We start from the raw sequence: 17,400 nt of genomic DNA, 5'->3' as shown, positions 1-17,400 counted from the left end.
AGTGTTTCATGCATGCAAACAACACTATATCAACTGAACTATATCCTCACCTCCCACCCTGGTTTTAAAGCTTCAAGTTTCCTATCTAATGGGCTTGGTATGAGAAAACATTAGAAATACTTTTTACATCACAAACTATAAGAAGCAGAGATTTGGAGGCCTTTAATGTAACTACTATAGAGAAACACTTCTAGTTTGGACTGCTGTTTTCTCAAATGTACTTTAAAAGGACAAAGTGCTGTGTTCAGAAGAACACTGCCTTAAATTTATTTGACAAACTATTAAAATGTTAAGAATGTTTAGTCCAAAATGACATGTATGGTATGGATAGTAGCCATAAAGTACATGGTAACCATGCTATAATCAAGACCAAAAGGAAGGCCCAAGGGGGGAGGATTGAATTTTTCTCAGAAGGGGAAATAAAATAGGTATGATGGTGGATGCAGGGAGGGAACTAGGTGGGAGAGAGGATAGGGTGGGGGGCGGGGTGGGGAATCAGACATAGGGAGAGCAGGGGAAAGAGAATGGAAATTGGTGTGTGTGTGGCGGGGGGGCGGGGGGCAGATCTCAGGACATGCTAGAGACCTGTGATGGGGCAGGCTCCTGGAGGTCTGTGGGGGCAACTCTAACTCAGACTTCTAGCAGTGGGGAATATGAGCCTGAAGCTATTGAAATGTGATTTATGGGATTTGTATCACAAAGAATTACTCATACCTAGAGAAGGCTGGTCTTGTCTTCACTACTGGAAAGTGATTTATTAGTAAGGGTGTGCCTATTAGAAATGCCCTTCTTTGCCTAGAGGCTTTGACCCCTAGGCACCCTATATGAGGAGAGCGGCCTGGGGCATGCTGCATCAGCTGCACTCAGGAGGAATGAGAGACTAGGTTTTATTTCAAATGTGTATGGAGGTGGAAGAAGGATCACTCAGAAGGGCAAATGGACACCTCACTGGAGGCCAGACTTCCCTGATTTGTAACATTTATATATTACAAACATTAAATCATGGTTACTCTCCTTTAGCAATGGGGATTAGGAATCCTCTCAGTCTCTTCTCTGCATGTCTTCCTTCTACAGTATCTATTATTTCTCTATGAAAAATATGACTGAATATAATTCAGTAATTCTAGTAGCTTCTGTTGTTGCTGCTGCTGTTCTCAGAAAGGGGCCCAGTAAGTAGTCCAGACCACCCTGGAACTCATCATCTTCCTACTTAAGTCTCCTAAATGCTTGAATTACTAGTGTAGAATACTATCAGAGAGAGACACAGAGAGAGCTAGTTTGTGTGTGTGTGTGTGTGTTTGTATGTGTATGTATATGTATACATATATGCATATACATATATATAATTATATATATCATTATATATTATACTTCCTATAGGATATATTATACATCTTATAGGACTGGCATTTATATAAAGAGAGGAAATTATAACAAAAAACTATATATAAAGAAAGCTATGTGAAGACTAAAACACTGCTGACACAAGCCAACAAACTGTGAGTTAGGAAAAGCCAGCCACGCCTTTAATCCCAGCACTTGAGAAAAAACACAGGCAGAAGTCTCTGAGTTTGAGGGCAGCCTGGTCTACTGAGTAAGTTCCAGGGCAGCCAGGATTACACAGAAAAACCTTGCCTCAGAAAACAAAACAAGGAGGAGCAGCAGAGGAGACAGGAGTAGCCACTGTTAGGAGGCAGGACCACACCCTTTCCTGTGCCTTCAGAGGTGGCATAGAGTCTGGTGACACCTTGCTCTCTGGCTTCTAGCCTCCAGAACAATACGCATCAAAATAGAGACAAAAACAGAGAATTACTCTTTCTTTTGTGAGGCAGTATCTCACTATGTTGACCAGTCTACCTCCGCCTCTCAGTGCTAGGATTAAAGACGTGTGCTATTGTACCTGGCCTGAGAATTACTTTGAGCATGTTTTTTTTTTTTTAAAAAAACAAAAACAAAACAAAACAAAACAAACAAAAAAAAAAACAATGTCTTTAGCACATAGAATGACAAAGGGCTCAGTCGAATCTTAGTGCCACCCCTTGTCCCTGCCCCATGAAACTCAAGCTTTTCATTACATGTAATGATTAATTACATTCTAAGTTAATTACATTATGAGTAATCATTTTTCTTCTTCAGAGGTATGTAGGTAATTCGTGTTTAAGGTCTTTGAGGAAAATACATAAATGAGTCAAGGTAAATAACCTCTAGAGGTTACACATACACTAAAGCTCTTACCCTTGGCTTCTAGGGTCTTCCCACTGCGTAATCCGAGTGTTGTGGTTGACAAAATACACTCTGCCATTGCTATCAGTTCTCTTCTCTTTATTAAAAAAAAAAAAAAAAAATGAAAAACACAATATTAATGTTGGAATAGTTTTCCCCTCAAACTAAGACAAAATAAGTTGAATCTGCCCCTTTGATGATTGCTGATTTTATAATTTCTTTTTTTTTGTTTTCGTTTTTGTTTTTTGGTTTTTGGTTTTTCGAGACAGGGTTTCTCCGTATAGCCCTGGAACTCACTCTGTAAACCAGGCTGACCTCGAACTCAGAAATCTGCCTGCCTCTGCCTCCCAAGTGCTGGGATTAAAGGCGTGCGCCACCACCGCCCAGCTTAATAAAAAAATTTCTAAGAAGCTAAAAGAGATTTGTTTTATATTGTCCTGCCCATATAACTTCTCAGCTATTTAGCTTTACACAAGTGACATCTCGGTTTGTGTGTGTTAAAGTAGGTGTGAACTTAAGGTCTATGAGTAGTAGGTAGGCAACTTATGCCTGAGGGACTACTCCCTCAGCTCAACCTCACACAGATACAGAAGGCAGGGACAACCTTGCGGGTAAGCTTCTCTGTAAAGGCAACACAGCCCACAACTCAAAATTCGGAGACCAAGAGGTGATTTTTTTTTTTCCTATAGCTACTTCAAAAGAGTAAAAATGGTGTGTTAGTAATCATCACCATAAAATGAGTCCAAGCTCTTCTGTCATAGAATGAAGGGTGGGGGCTAGAGAAATGTCTCAGTGGTTAAGAGGACTGGCTACTCTTCCAGAGGACCTGAGTTCAATTTCCAGAACCCATGTGGTGGCTCACAACTGCCTGTAACTCAAGTTCCAGATCTGATCCACTCTTCTGTAGGCACCAGGTATGCCCATGGTACACAGATACATATGCAGGCAAAACATGTATACATATAAAATAAAAATGAACATAAATCTTAAAAATAAATAGAAGATGGAGTATAAAGTATAGCCTTCAACTATACACAAATACAAGAGTTGTAAAAACAAAGCATACAATCTATGTATAGCAATGCAAAGTCTGACAGGTTAGGTTCAACACCAAAGGGCCACACCTCCTTTTCTTTTTTTTTTAAATAGCAAAACTTTTTATTCATTCCTTATATGCTCATGATGATATAATAAAGTTAAATAAAAAAGAGAACTACTTTTAAAGTGTTGATTCTAACAGATTCCATGAATTTTTTAAATTTATTTTTATTAGATATTTTCACACCTCCTTTTCTAAAGCATCTTGTTTTGTTTTGTATCGACCATACACTGACCATTCCAATATCTTAACCATCAAAAGACTCTGCCTCCATATGTGTGTGTGTGTGTGTGTGTGTGTGTGTGTGTGTGTATAAAATCTCTTCTTTACACATAGAAATGGTTTACTTTGTTCTGTCTTGTGGTGGTTGTATATATGCCTAATGAGTGGAGATCTGTACATATGCACATGCATATGGAGCCCAGAGGACAACCTCACGTATGTTCCTTCTCAGGGACTACTATGGTTTTTGATTAAGAGTTTCTCATTGAGCCAGGACTCATTTGATTGAGCTAGCCTAGCCACCCAACAAACTCTAGACATCCTCTCAGATACCTTCTCCCTCTGAGATTATAAATGCCTGGCACCACACCCATTTTTCTTCACAGATAATAGGAAGTAAACTCAGGTTCCCATACTTACACAACAAGTACTTTACTATCTTTCTGCCTTTGTTTTGTTTGGTTAAAGCAGGATTTCCAAAAGTTGATGCTGGTTTTAAACTCAGTGTGTAGCCAAGGCTGGCCCTTGTGCTAAGATTATAGGCACATACCAATCATCTCTCTGGGTTATTAGTAAAATGTTTTGCGTATAAATGATTTTAAGAAAAGAAATGATGCATTTTTTTTCAAGACATTGTATGTGCTTCCCTTATATGTACATGCCTGGCTTCCCTTAGTTTTTTAGACTAGTCTTTATCTGAACCTGGAGGTCAACAATTTGACTAGGCTCGCTGACAATAAACTTCAGGGATCTGTTGATCTCTTTAACCTCCATGGGGTTGCAGACATGTGCTACCATGCCTGGCTTTTTACCTGGGTTTTGGAAATCAAACTCAGGCACTCCATTAGCATCCTTGAGTTCCTTCCAGATTATTATATCAATAATTTGTTTCTTTTCACTTTTTTTGTAATGCTAGTGACTGGACTCAGAGCTATACCCTTGCTAGACAAACATCTCTAGTCATGATTTTCTAAGTAACAGGTTTTTTAAATTAGAAAAAAATTGATGTGCTTACCCCATCCAGGGGGCAAAGGACCAAGGGGATCAAATTCTTTGTTTTGTGATGTAGCAAACAAATCTTGATTCTATAAAGAATAAAAATAAATAATTAAACAAATATAATTCACAATATAAGCACATGATTTCAGAGAAATGTATGAATTCCAGTATGACTTCCCTAGCATACACAATACAACACAGTCTTACACAATTCACACCTTAAGTAAGTTTTATACAGTACCAACATACTTTATTTTGGCTAAAAAATATCTTTGAAAACCCTATATTATAACAATAAATGTTAGTTCAAGATATAGCAAAAAAAAAAAAAAAAAAAAAAAAAAAAAAAAAAAAGAAGAAGAAGAAGAAAGAAAATGCTATGGAATATTATCTAACACTTAAAATTATGTAAAATTAAAATAGTACACAAATATATAAATTCTTACCTACAAATTACTAGTTTTTTTTTCCCTGTGCTACAAAGTTTCCCCTACTAGTAACATAAAAATTAGAGACTCATATATCCCCAACCTCCCCTAAGTCATTTATAAAACTAAAACCTGGAATGGTAAGATAGCTGAAAACAATCTTGCCTGTGTACTCAAAACCACAGAGAAACAGGAGACAGATGGAGTCGGGAATAGAGACAACAAACTGCCACCAAGGCAATTAAAGTATCTATTTCACATAGAAGGCAAATGAGCCCTAGTGAGATTAAGTAGCCTTATTCAAAATTACTCAAAGTAACTGTGGAACCAGGAACCAGATGTATTTGACTCCAAAGTTATCTGAGAATCCTCTGAGAACTAGGGTTGAAAACAGCAAGCAAGTTTAGTAGCCACACTTAGAAAAACACAAACTAAAATGTAAAACAGAACAGATCTGAAAAGAAAAAGGGAAAAAAAAAAAGGAGAGGATATGATTGGCACAGGCTTCTAGCTGTTTAGAAGGCTTAGCCAAGAAGATCTGAAGGTGAAGGCCAACTTGTCTCATGATACAATGTGAAGAGGGTAGGGCAGCCATGACAGCACTGAAAAGCAGCACCAGTGGCTCTGCACTACCCCATGGTGTGGGCTCCAACAACGCCACAAGGTAATGAAGAATGGGAGCAAGCTGAGGCATGGCCAGCACTGTGATCACCTCTCCAAGCACATAAAATTTGTGTGGCAAATGATCTGGGGGGGTATGTGGCTCTGCGCCCTATGACTAATGCTCTATGCCACTTGGTTTCTAAAGCTAAGTGAGCCCTGACAGTAAGGATGTACATTCATGCCCAGAGGATGTGTGAGAAGCTGAGATAGTGTTGGCTACCATGAGGTAAGCAGCCGCTAAGTCTACCTATCCCCTCAATAAACACGTCCCCATACTCTCTCTCATAAAAACAAATTTGTCCACATCAGTAAGTGGACACTATTCTAATGATGAGGTCCAACAAAAAGGCAGCAGAGGCTGGAGAGATGGCTAACACTTATGAAAACAGGCTACACTTGCAGAGGACCTGCAAGTTCTGTTCCTAGCATCTATATGTCAGCTTCACAACTAGCTATAATTCTAGACATATGGGGATGTGAACTTCTGACTCTGAATACCGCATGCATGTGGTGTACAGACAAACATTCTGGTACTCATACACATAAAATAAAAGCAAATAAAGCCCTCAATAAATAAATAAACAAGTAAATAAATAATCAAACAAATAAAAGAAACAGGTAAGAAAATGGAGGAAAGGTAATATCTAGGAAGAAAAGGAAAACCATTTTTTTCTGGTACACTGTAAAGAGAAGCTCACATGACGCTGAAGTACCAGCAATGGAGAGGCTCAGCTTCTCCAGGGCCCCACAAAGCTGGCTCCTTTGGTTTAAGTTCTACATACTACTGCAACAAATCTATTCATTTTGACATGGACTATTTCACTTTTCTCAGAGAAAGTTCTGTGATAATTTATGACTTAAGATTATAAAATTCCTAACAGCAGATCACACAGCAAGGAAAGCACAGATATATTTTATATATTTATTACTGTATTTGCACTATTAGTCTAAAGGAAAATATTTAATCCATTTGTTTACATTTAGTAAAGTTCTTCTGTTATTGGCTTTTTGCTTGTTCTTGTTTTGTTTAGGTTTTTTGTCTATCTCTATTCTACTCTGACCCAGACAAGGTGGCTAACCTGGAACTCACAACAAAGACCAGAATGGCCTAGAAGTCCGAGATCTAACTGCTTTCACCGCCTGAGTGCTGGAATTAAAACCATGTTCTACCATGTCTGGTTATTTTTGTTGTTTTTGCTTTTGTTTTTGAGCAGTATCTTAGTGTCTTGAGTTGTCTGAGCTGGCCTTGAACTCTTGAGCTCAAGTGAGCCATATGGTCAACTTCCCAAATGCTAGAGACAACAAGTGAACACCATCAATCCAGCTTTGTAAAGAAAATACTTTATAAATTTACATAGTATAGATATATTGTTATGTCCCAATTCTGCAGGAACCCCAGGAGAGCTCAAGAACTGCAGGGCCCGATGCAATTATGCATGAGTCTTTTCTGTCTCTTTTTAATAGGAAAGACAGAATCCTTGACAAGATCAATACCTACAGATGGCAGCACCTGGGTTACCAGCCTACTGTTTTCCATTAGTGCTTCACACAATGCATGCAGGCAGTGTGAAGAGTGTTTGTTTGTTTGTTTATACAGTGTTCAGCCTGCATGTCCACCTGCAGGCCATACTAGATCTCATTACAGATGGTTTTGAGTCACCACACAGTTGCTGGGAATTGAACTCAGGATCTCTGGAAGGGCAGCCAGTGTTCTTAACTTCTGAGTCTTCTCTCCAGTCCAACACTGAAGATTTTTATCAGATATAATAATAAATCAACAGGCTCTTACCCCATAGATGAATCTCTGGTTAAACTGCTGCATTGCTCCCTGAAGCTGACTACGCTGTAGTTGCCATTGTTCATAGTTCCGGACAGATTCCAAGGTTGGCCTCTGCCATGTTGTGGTTCTTGTGAAATGATCAACATAATAAATACGTCCCATATTGTCCACACGCCGTTCCCAGCTAAACCAGAAAGAAACCACAAATTTAAGAAAACTTGTACAAAAGCATATAAGACTTTTTGCCTTAAGAAACTACTATTTTTCTCTTTGTACTGAGGACCCAATCCAGGGCCTTACATATGCTATTCAGTGCTGTGTGTCACTAAGCTACATTCTCAGTTCTTTCTGATTTACCGGAAATCATTCATTCACATTTACAAACTGAACTTCAATGTTTCTAAAAATTTTGTCCTTTAAAAGTCTGTAACATGCTGGGCAGTGGTAGAGCACGCCTTTAATCCCAGCACTTGGGAGGCAGAGGCAGGCGGATTTCTGAGTTTGAGGACAGCCTGGATAGCTAGGGTTATATAGAGAAACCCTGTTTCGAAAAACAAAAACAAACAAACAAAAAAAGTCTGTAACATGTATCAGTGAGGTCTTTTTTTTGGGGGGGAGGGGGGGTTGAGACAGGGTTTCTCTGTGTAGCCCTGGCTGTCCTGGAACTCACTCTGTAGACCAGGCTGGCCTCGAACTCAGAAATCCACTTGCCTCTGCCTCCCAAGTGCTGGGATTAAAGGCATGTGCCACTGCCGCCCGGCTATCATTTTAAATGTAATATATACATTTAAAATTACATTTTAAATGTAATATATATTCAGAATAAGTATCAAATGAAAAAACAATTTACATAGGAATACAACTACCTTTTATCTTACTTGCAATAAAATAATAACTTTAAGACAAAAGTTTTTTCTTCAAATTAATTCATAAGTTTACTATATAGAATTCATATATATCAGATTCTTATGGTGGAAACATATTAACACTATTGCCAGCATTACTATAGATAGAGTTCCTCATCAACACTTAATAATATTATTACCTGCTAATTCAACAAGTCAAACCACTTTTAGGTATGCATTTCTCTAAGAGTTAGTTAATATTCATTAATATCTAGCAAATTCATTAATATCTAGCAAAGTTAACCTTTTTCTAAAGATTTTTGTTTCTATGTGTGTGCACATGTGTGCTGGTGACTGCAAAGTTAAGAAAGTACCTGGATCCCCTGCAGCTCGAGTTATAGGCAGTTGTAAACTGCCTCATGTGAGTGCTGAGAAACAAATTCATAAACCCTACAAGACCAACACTCTAGGCCACTGAACCACCTTTAACCTCAGGGTAGATGGACCCCTCTCCCCATAGGTACTATATATTTCCTTTGAATTAAAAACATATATTTTCTTTCAATTTCATATAATATGTACATTAAATGCTTAGTACCATGTTAGTAACATGTCCTTAACTTTCTGAACCATTTGCAATGATTTTAATATACATTAATTTTAATAATAGACTTTGTCTTAACAGATAACAGGAGCTGCCATTCTTTTCTTGGGGTGGAGGGGTTGAGACAGGCCCTACAGCACAGGCTGGCGTCTAACTCCATGTATAGCAGAGGATGATCCTGATCTCCTGATCCTCCAAGTTTTACCTCTCAAATGCTGATAATTCAGACAAGTGCCACCATGCTTAGTAGAGTTATAACTCTTGAAGAAATTAATTAAAATTTTTGAGGCTCTTAGTTGGCTAAAAAGCTCAGAGAAAAAAATACAAAGAACAAGAATTATGGAATCTTTAAATTAGAAATGTTAAAAATAAAAATCATTCATCATGGTATGGCAGCATGGGTCTGTAAGCCCAGTACTTGCAAGGCTGAAAGGCCGAGGTAGGAGGATCAAGAGTTTCTTCTGGGATATGCAGTGAGACTCTGTCTCCAAAAACAAACAGTAACAACAGCAGCAACGCTCAGCATGCTGGGATGGTGCTGAGCATGCTGGGACGGCTCTCTAGCTCTCATCCTTCTAGTCTGTGTCTAGCATAAAGCAAACAAAGGAGAAGAAGAAGAGAATGGGGACTGTAGGAAACCGCAGGTATAGACACAATTTGTTCTTCTGGATTAACTGCCATTTTTAAATTCAGACACTTACCCAGGAGGTAGAGGTTCTGGTCTATCCCATGTTGTTCGCTTTTCAACATGGTCTACATAGTAAACACGCCCATGCTGGTCTACTCTCTGCTCCCATCTGAAATAGAAATCAAAAACTAGTAAGAACATTTTGTATTAATTTGGCTTTTTAATCCTGCCTACACCTTTTCACCTTAAATAATCATCTTAAATAACTGACGGTAAATGAGTTTTCGTTTTTGTGTTCTGAAAAAAAAAAACCATGCATTTCAAAGCCAGCCAGTCAATGTAGAAGACAAAGTATCTGAATCTAACCTGGCTCTAGCAGAACCTGGGAGGAAAAGGAAGCATCACCAGCCTGAAACCCGCAGCTGAGCTGACTGAAGCAACATTTTGACTACATTCTAAACAAACACAATTCAAAGCCTAAGTCATTATCCCAAGTGCTCTTGCACCTTACAGAAGAGAGCTACAGACTAGCCACTGTGATTCTCTACTCTTCTGTGCAGTTTGTCGCCAAAGAGAAGAGAAAAGCAGAAACCATCACAGCTTTGTTACTTTCAAAGTTATTTGTTTACTTATTTTTATGTGTCTGGGTGCACAGACTGCGTGTATGTCTGTATACCATGTATGTGCCTGGTGCCCACAAAAGCCAGTAGAAGACATCCGATCCCTTGAGAGTGGAGTTATAGACAATAGTAAGGTGCCATACGGGTGCTTAGAATCAAAACTGGGCCTCTAAAAGAGCAGTCAGTTCCAGATCTTAACATTCTTTTTCTTCAAAGATTTATTATTATGTATAAGTACACTGTAACTGTCTTCAGACATACCAGAAGAGGGCATCAGATCTCATTATGGGTGGTTGTGAGCCACCATGTGGTTGCTGGGATTTGAACTCAGGACCTTTGGAAGAGTAGTTGGTAGTGCTCTACCCACTGAGCCATCTCACCAGTCCCAGTTCCAGATCTTAAATCTTTTTATTTTTAATTTTAATTTTTAGATTATCTTTAGTGTATGTGTATCAATCAATGTTTTGCCTGCATGTATGTATGTACACCATCTGCATGCCTGATACCCACAGAGGTCAGAAGAGAGCACACAATTATGACCCATAAGTAGTTAAATTCTCATCATGAGTTTAACTTACCAGTCAGCAAATAACTTTGACTGGCATTCTGAGCCCTGAACATGAGTTTTTGGTTTGATTTGTGTGTGAGGTACTGATGGTAGAACTTGGAACTTTACACATACTACACAAGTTTTCTACCACTAAGCTATATACATATCCCTGACTGAGCTCTCAATTTGAATGTCACAATGTATATAATGTTAAAAATAGGATTTGGGGAGATGGCTCAGTGGTTATGAACACTTGCTATTCTTACAGTGGACCCAAGCTCAGAACTGGCTGTAACTCAAGTTCTAGGGGTCCCATGTCCTCCTTTATTCGGCAGCCACAGTTCACATGTGGTACACATACAGACAAGACAAGCAGGCACACACAGACTTCAACTTTTTTACAAAAGATTTAAGTACAAATTAAAATGGGATTATAGAACTAATTTATCAGTTTAAATTATTATATTACTATGAAGATTTTATAATGAAAAATTATTTGAGTATTTGCTTTTTCCCTACCTCAGAGAAGCTGCACTTACTTAGTCATATATTTTATTACTTGGCTTTTGTTAACTTTCTATGGTGGTGGTGGGGCCCTTTACTAATTGTTTTGTTTTCCATATGTAATGGTGCATACTTGGGCAGTAGAGGCAGAGGGGTCAGTACTTAAAGGCTACTGTCATCTACACAGTGAGTTTGAGGTCGGTGCTGGCTATGCAACAGTCTATGCTTAAAAAAAATCAGGGGGGCAGAGTCTCATGCTGCAGCCAAAATTGTCCTGGAACTTACAATAATCCTTCTGCCTCAGATACCCAAGTGCTGAGATTACAGGCATGTGCTAAATACCTAGCTCATTTTTTTTCCTACTTCCCAAAAAGAAGAGGTAGTATTTAAAATATGGTAAGCTCTCTTGGATTTCAAACTCCTCAAATCAATTACAATTGCTTAAAAGACAATTATGAAAGAATATACTATAATCCTTTTAAATTAATGAGTACACTCAAAGGCTTTTTAAAAAAACCAAATATTAATGGTTACTTACCCAGGTGGTAGAGGAGCTTGACTTACAGTATTCAGGGGTCTCGGGCCTGAGCCTCCAGATATAGTAAGAGGGATTATTAATCCAGACGTTGCTCCTTCGGATGTACTTGTATTTACATTTGTATTTGTTGGTGGCAAAGAGCCTGTACTAGATCCATCACTGTCAGAATTTGTGGATGGTGAGCCATTGACAGAAGCTATACAAGGTTTGGGTAAAAGAGAAGTTTTTGTTTTCTGAAATCTAAAACCAGCACAGAATTTTAATTTAAAAATTAAAAAGTAGATGACAAATAAAACTTAAGATGTGGATATATGGGTCTCAACAAATTACACAGCATATATTATTCTGAATACATAACCATATAAATAACTACTTGGTTGATTTTCGTGATGCAAGGATCTTGTGCATAATAGGCAAGTATGAGCTACATCTCCTAGCCCAGTAAAAACTTTTAGAATAGGAAACCATGGATGCTATCCAGATCCTTAGAACTGCTCCTTCTTTCCTTCCTTCCTTCCTTCCTTCCTTCCTTCCTTCCTTCCTTTCTTCCTTCCTTCCCTCCCTCCCTTCCTCCCCTCTCTCTCCCCCCCTCGTTTTTTTAGTCTCTCATGAGTTGTGAGCCACCATGTGGTTTGAACCCATGACCTCCAAAAGAGCAGTCAGTGCTCTTAACCACTGAGCTATCTCTCCAGCCCAAAACCACCTTCTCTATGTGACCCTGAAGATCTCTCAGACTCATTTCTGATGTTGGTAATGAGTGTACTGATACCTGTGATAGCTAATTAGAAAATGGATATTCTGTATAAATGCTACTATATAAACAATATTCATATTGTTATTACATGAAAAATGTTCATTTAGTGAACATTTTTTTGCTTTAAAATTGGTTATCATTTACTAGAAAGCTTGAATTTTTTTTTATTAGATTTATTCACTTATTTTTTGTGTTTTTGGCTTGCATGTATGTCTGTGTGCACCACACATAGTACTTGGAGAGGTCAGAGGAGTGCACCCCCTGAAACAGGAGTAATGGATGCTGGGAATTGAATACAGTTCCTCTACAAGAGCAACAAGTACTCTTAACAGTTGAGTCCTTTTTCTCACCTCCACCCTGACTCAGCTTTTTAAAAGAAAAACAGACTAAGCAACCAAATTCTTTTGTATAAGATGAGTCAGAGTCATCAACCACACAAAGTTTCAATCTAACTGCACTATACTGTTTATATAATACATAATCATTCATTCATTCATTCCCCCCTAACCCCCTTCCCCACCGCTCTGCCCCCCAAAAAAGGGTTTCTCTGTGTAGCCCTGGCTGTCGTGGAACTCACTCTGTAGACCAGGCTGGCCTCAAATTCCAGAGATCCACTTGCCTCTGCCTTCCAAGTGCTGAGATTAAAGGTGTGCAGCACCACCATCCAGCATTATTTTCATTCTTAATAAAGTACTAACTCATGTAACTTCATTCCTGAAAGAAAAACTTACAGTAAAGGCAATTCTTAGTTGCCTATGGAAAGACCATTCTCAGTCACGTTTTTAAACGTAAAAAAGCAGAAGCCAGATATGGTGGCTCCCACCAGCAAGCCCAGCACTGCAGAGTTGAAGCAGAAGGATACTAGGTTGGAGACCAGCCTATGCTACAGAGTAAGATTCTATTTAAATAAAATGCCAAAGGCTAAAACAGCCTCCCTGACGCCTACCTAATAATCAGTTCCCAAACAGAATATTATTTAAAAACACTAGGCATAGTAGTACACACTCTTGATCCTGGCTAAGGAAGGAAACATTTGAGGCTAGCAAGGACACCATCTGGAGACTCTCTATCAACCCTTCTTACCAAAAAAAAAAAAAAAAAAAAAAAAAAAAAAAAAAAAAAAAAACAAAAAACCACTATTATTTACAAAACAGCACTAAAGGCTGGAATTTATACCTGGTCTTCGTGGGGTGGGTGGAGGTGGTCTCGAAGGTCTAGGAGGTCTAGAAGGCTTAAAACCACCATTTGAAAGGGATGGAGAATTGTTCCCACTGGCCCTCTTGTTTTCCCCTGACGCTGCAACCTCAGGGTCCTCTGATCCATTTGTGCTCACTCTGGATAAGAAGAAAACCACCTTATCATGTCATTTATTAAGACATTTATTAAAGAGAACCTTTAAACAATGTAACTTTTGAAGGCACCAAAACCATACATACATATTGCTACTGTTAGGACATTCATTCTCATGATTCTCTCTTGAGAAGCCTGCACTCATATCTTGGTTGTGTACTGGCCTTTTCCTAAGTGGTTCTTTCCTTTAACGTTAGGCTTACATCTATGTTAAAAACCCTTTCTAGCCAAACAGGGCTACAAAGGCCTACAACACAGCATTTGGGAAATAGAAACAGGAGGAATTAGGGCATTCAAGACCAACCTTAACTACAAATCGTTTAAGGCCAGAGAAGCTACACGAAAATAAAGCCACTTTCCCATCTGAAAATAAATAGTATGAATAACAGTTCTCAGTAAGAAGTTACCTAAGAGTGTACTTGTAAGACTAATAGAACTGTGACTCGAACAAGGTAGAGTTCTAGTTGTTTGATAGAACCACATTATGGACTTTGGTTTTCCTAAAGACTTTAACAGTGTGTTATTTGTTTTTCCCTGCTGGGAATGGAATCCATGGCTTTGGGCACATTGGGCAAATGTTCCAGCAACTGAGTTACATCCAAGCCCTTTAAAATATATTTAGCATAAAATTTCCACACATTACAAAAGTAGATAGGTAACATAGGAGTTTGCTCAACTAGTCTATCCAACTTTCAAACCATAATATTTTGCTCTACTTCCTTTTATATAGCACAGTCTAGCCTTAAAAATCAAGTAGTCAGTGTTGGTCTTTGACCACCTGACCCCTCCTGACTCTACCTCCCAAGCACTGAGACTCCAGGCCTGTCCCCTGCTGGGCTCCTCCTTCATCTGTTCTCCCCAGCAGCAATGTGATAAAATGGCAGGTTCTCTTTCTGATAACTTTCCCTTATGATCCATGACATTGTTTTTTTGGTTCTTGTGTTTTTTTTAATATATTTTATTATTTATTTATATGTAATTACTTGTGTCTTGTATAGGCACATATATTTATATAGGTGCCCACAGAGGTCAGAGAGGTGCTGGTCCCTGGATCTGGAGTTATTCTGGATGTGTTGTGAGATACTCAACATATGAACTAGTACAACGCCCTTTTCTTGAAAGAGCAGCAAGCACTCCTTACACTGAGCCACCTCTCTAGCCCTTGCTATAGTTTTTGTTTTTGTAGAAACTAGATTTCATGTAACTCAAGCTGGTTCTGAATTACTAATCTTAGTCTTTCTCCCAAATGCTGGATTATAGATGTGTACCAACACTCCCAACTTTTTAAATTTTTTTTTTTTTTTAATAGTTTTTTGAGATAGGGTTTCTCTGTGTAGCCCTGGCTGTCCTAGAACTCACTCTGTAGACCAGGCTGGCTTCGAACTCAGAAATCCATCTGCCTCTGCTTCCCAAGTGCTGGGGTTAAAGGCGTGTGCCACCACTGCCTGGCATGATTTTTTTTTTTTTTTTTTGAAGATAGGGTTTCTCATTTAGTAGCCTAGGTTACACCAAGTCTACACTATATAGTCCAAGCTGGTTTTAAACTCATGGCTAGCCACCCAAATGCTGAAAGTTAGTAATTATTCCTGTGTATTATGTATGTACTTGTGCATGCATATACAGATATGTTTACGAGTGTCTGTGAAAGCCAGAAGAAGACATCAGATCTCCTGAGCCAACTTTCCAGCCCCCTGAACCTGAAGTATAAATGAATTGATCAAGGTAACTCTTGCATATTTCTGCACTCTGTGGTAAGCAGTCATGAGCTCTTACCTTGTTTCATCTCTGGGTCTGCAGCCATCATCATTCTGTGTAGTACCTTTAACATCAATAAGTTTAAATAAAATGAGATTCAAGAGAATAGTTTTCAACTTAAACTAAAAGAAAAAAAAAAACCAAAGCCTTTTATTAAACTATCAAAGCTTTCTAATAACAACTATAAACCCAAACACAAATTTTAAAGGGAAAAAAGGATCCTCAAATTCTTCAATTCTATAACAATGCATATCATTATTTAGTGAGAGGTTAGTTAAGATGCATCACTCACACCTTCTGCAGTTTCTGAGATATATTTTTGACTCTTAACTCAACAAGCTGGCACTGAACTCCTCATGCTTTCCCTCAGCCTCATAAGGATTAGAGCTGTGCACCTTCATACACAGCTTTTAACCATTTACTTTATCTGAAATATGGGAGGTTACTAATCAACAGTCAATATAAAAATAACTCCAAAATAACAAAGCTAATAATAAATATATAAACAAGCTTGGAAAAAAATCAGAAAAAAAATGAAAGACACAAAGAATTCTGAGAGGAACAAGACTCTGTCTGAAAAAACAAGTAAGTTTCAAATAGGCCAAAATGAATGCAATATGTTCATGCATTCTTCCAGTTCTATTCACAGGAAGGATTCCTAGGACTCTGTTAGGACTATGTAAGGTGTTACAAGGGAGGCTGCTAGAGGCTAACACAAAAATCAGTCTGTGGACACTGAAAGAGACAGAAAACTCAAAACTACGTAGGATTTCAGTTGAACATGTTAGGGTCCAAGAAGAATTGCCGAAGAATGATACCCCAGACTCAAATAGGATGCAAAAGCAAAGAGCGTTTATTCAGCAGAATCTCCTGCATGCAGGGGTCTCCCCATCCAGGAATGGAGACACCTAGTGAGCTTATAGACCCAGCTTTTACTGTCAGGGGAATTCCAGGGAGGGATGTGTTCCTTTACCTTGATTGGTTAGCTCTATCTCTAAGGTCTAATTGTAAAGTTGGTTAGGCAATGGAGACCTGCATGGGGCAGGGGCTGGGGGGTTGTCACTTATTCACTTAGCTACCTATTCTTATTTCAGGCCAGATGACAAGGTGCCCTTGGATTGACTGCCTGTGGCTGTGGTTGGCTAACCACAGGTTCTCATTTCTGGGAAATAGAAACTTAGGCCTAGTCTCCCAAATTGCTAGTTTGCAGCCTGTCATGGAGTCATCCTAGCTCTGGCTAACTCAGTCCTCTCAGACTAGATGCAACTGGCAAATGCACAAAACTCCCAAGATACAGTCACAATTCCAATGGTAAGTCACCAGCATATCACACCACAGCTATTTGTAAATTCTTTACAAAGACACTCATTCCATATTATGCCATAGCTAACAAGGGTGGTAGAAATCTACTGTTTCTCTTTTTTTAAGTACTAGACATCATAGAGAAATACACATTTAAAAATGATATAGTGGAATGGATAAAATGTGGAATCGTTTTAAATCAAACTAGCAAACCATGTTACCTCAAAAATATGCTAAGTCTGGGCTATCAAGATGACAGACAAGATGCCACCAAACTTCACAGCTTGCGTTTGATCCCTGGGACCCATCTGATAGGAGAAAACTGACTCACAAAAGTTGGCCTCTAACCTCTACAGTCTCACCATACTCATACATATACATACATAGAAACATATAATACAATGATAATTTTTATGAAAAACCATTAACTATACAACTGAAATGGTGGATCTTATGATATATAAAATATACCTTAATAAGTTATTAAAGTTGTTTCAAAAAACATAACATAGTGTGCTGCTGGGAGTTCTCTGGAA

At 38.5% G+C, this 17,400-nt stretch overlaps 1 protein-coding gene across 1 annotated transcript in view; it reads right to left on the bottom strand.

Annotated features, from left to right (window-relative positions):
* The window catches only part of Itch (itchy E3 ubiquitin protein ligase), a 94,015-nt gene that overhangs the window by 30,694 nt on the left and 45,921 nt on the right, over positions 1-17,400 (bottom strand). The window contains exons 7-13 of the mRNA XM_031372400.1: positions 15,581-15,626; positions 13,634-13,791; positions 11,704-11,899; positions 9,565-9,660; positions 7,424-7,598; positions 4,560-4,629; positions 2,236-2,320 (exon numbers count right to left, since the gene is read on the bottom strand). Of these exons, the coding sequence (XP_031228260.1) occupies positions 2,236-2,320; positions 4,560-4,629; positions 7,424-7,598; positions 9,565-9,660; positions 11,704-11,899; positions 13,634-13,791; positions 15,581-15,626 (826 nt within the window). The remainder of the gene's footprint in view (positions 1-2,235; positions 2,321-4,559; positions 4,630-7,423; positions 7,599-9,564; positions 9,661-11,703; positions 11,900-13,633; positions 13,792-15,580; positions 15,627-17,400) is intronic.

Source organism: Mastomys coucha, unplaced genomic scaffold (genome assembly GCF_008632895.1).
Source record: "Mastomys coucha isolate ucsf_1 unplaced genomic scaffold, UCSF_Mcou_1 pScaffold15, whole genome shotgun sequence".
Taxonomy (NCBI): Eukaryota; Metazoa; Chordata; class Mammalia; order Rodentia; family Muridae; genus Mastomys; species Mastomys coucha.
The sequence above is the reverse complement of the archived record's forward strand: the minus strand, read 5'-3'. Positions and strand labels throughout refer to the sequence as shown.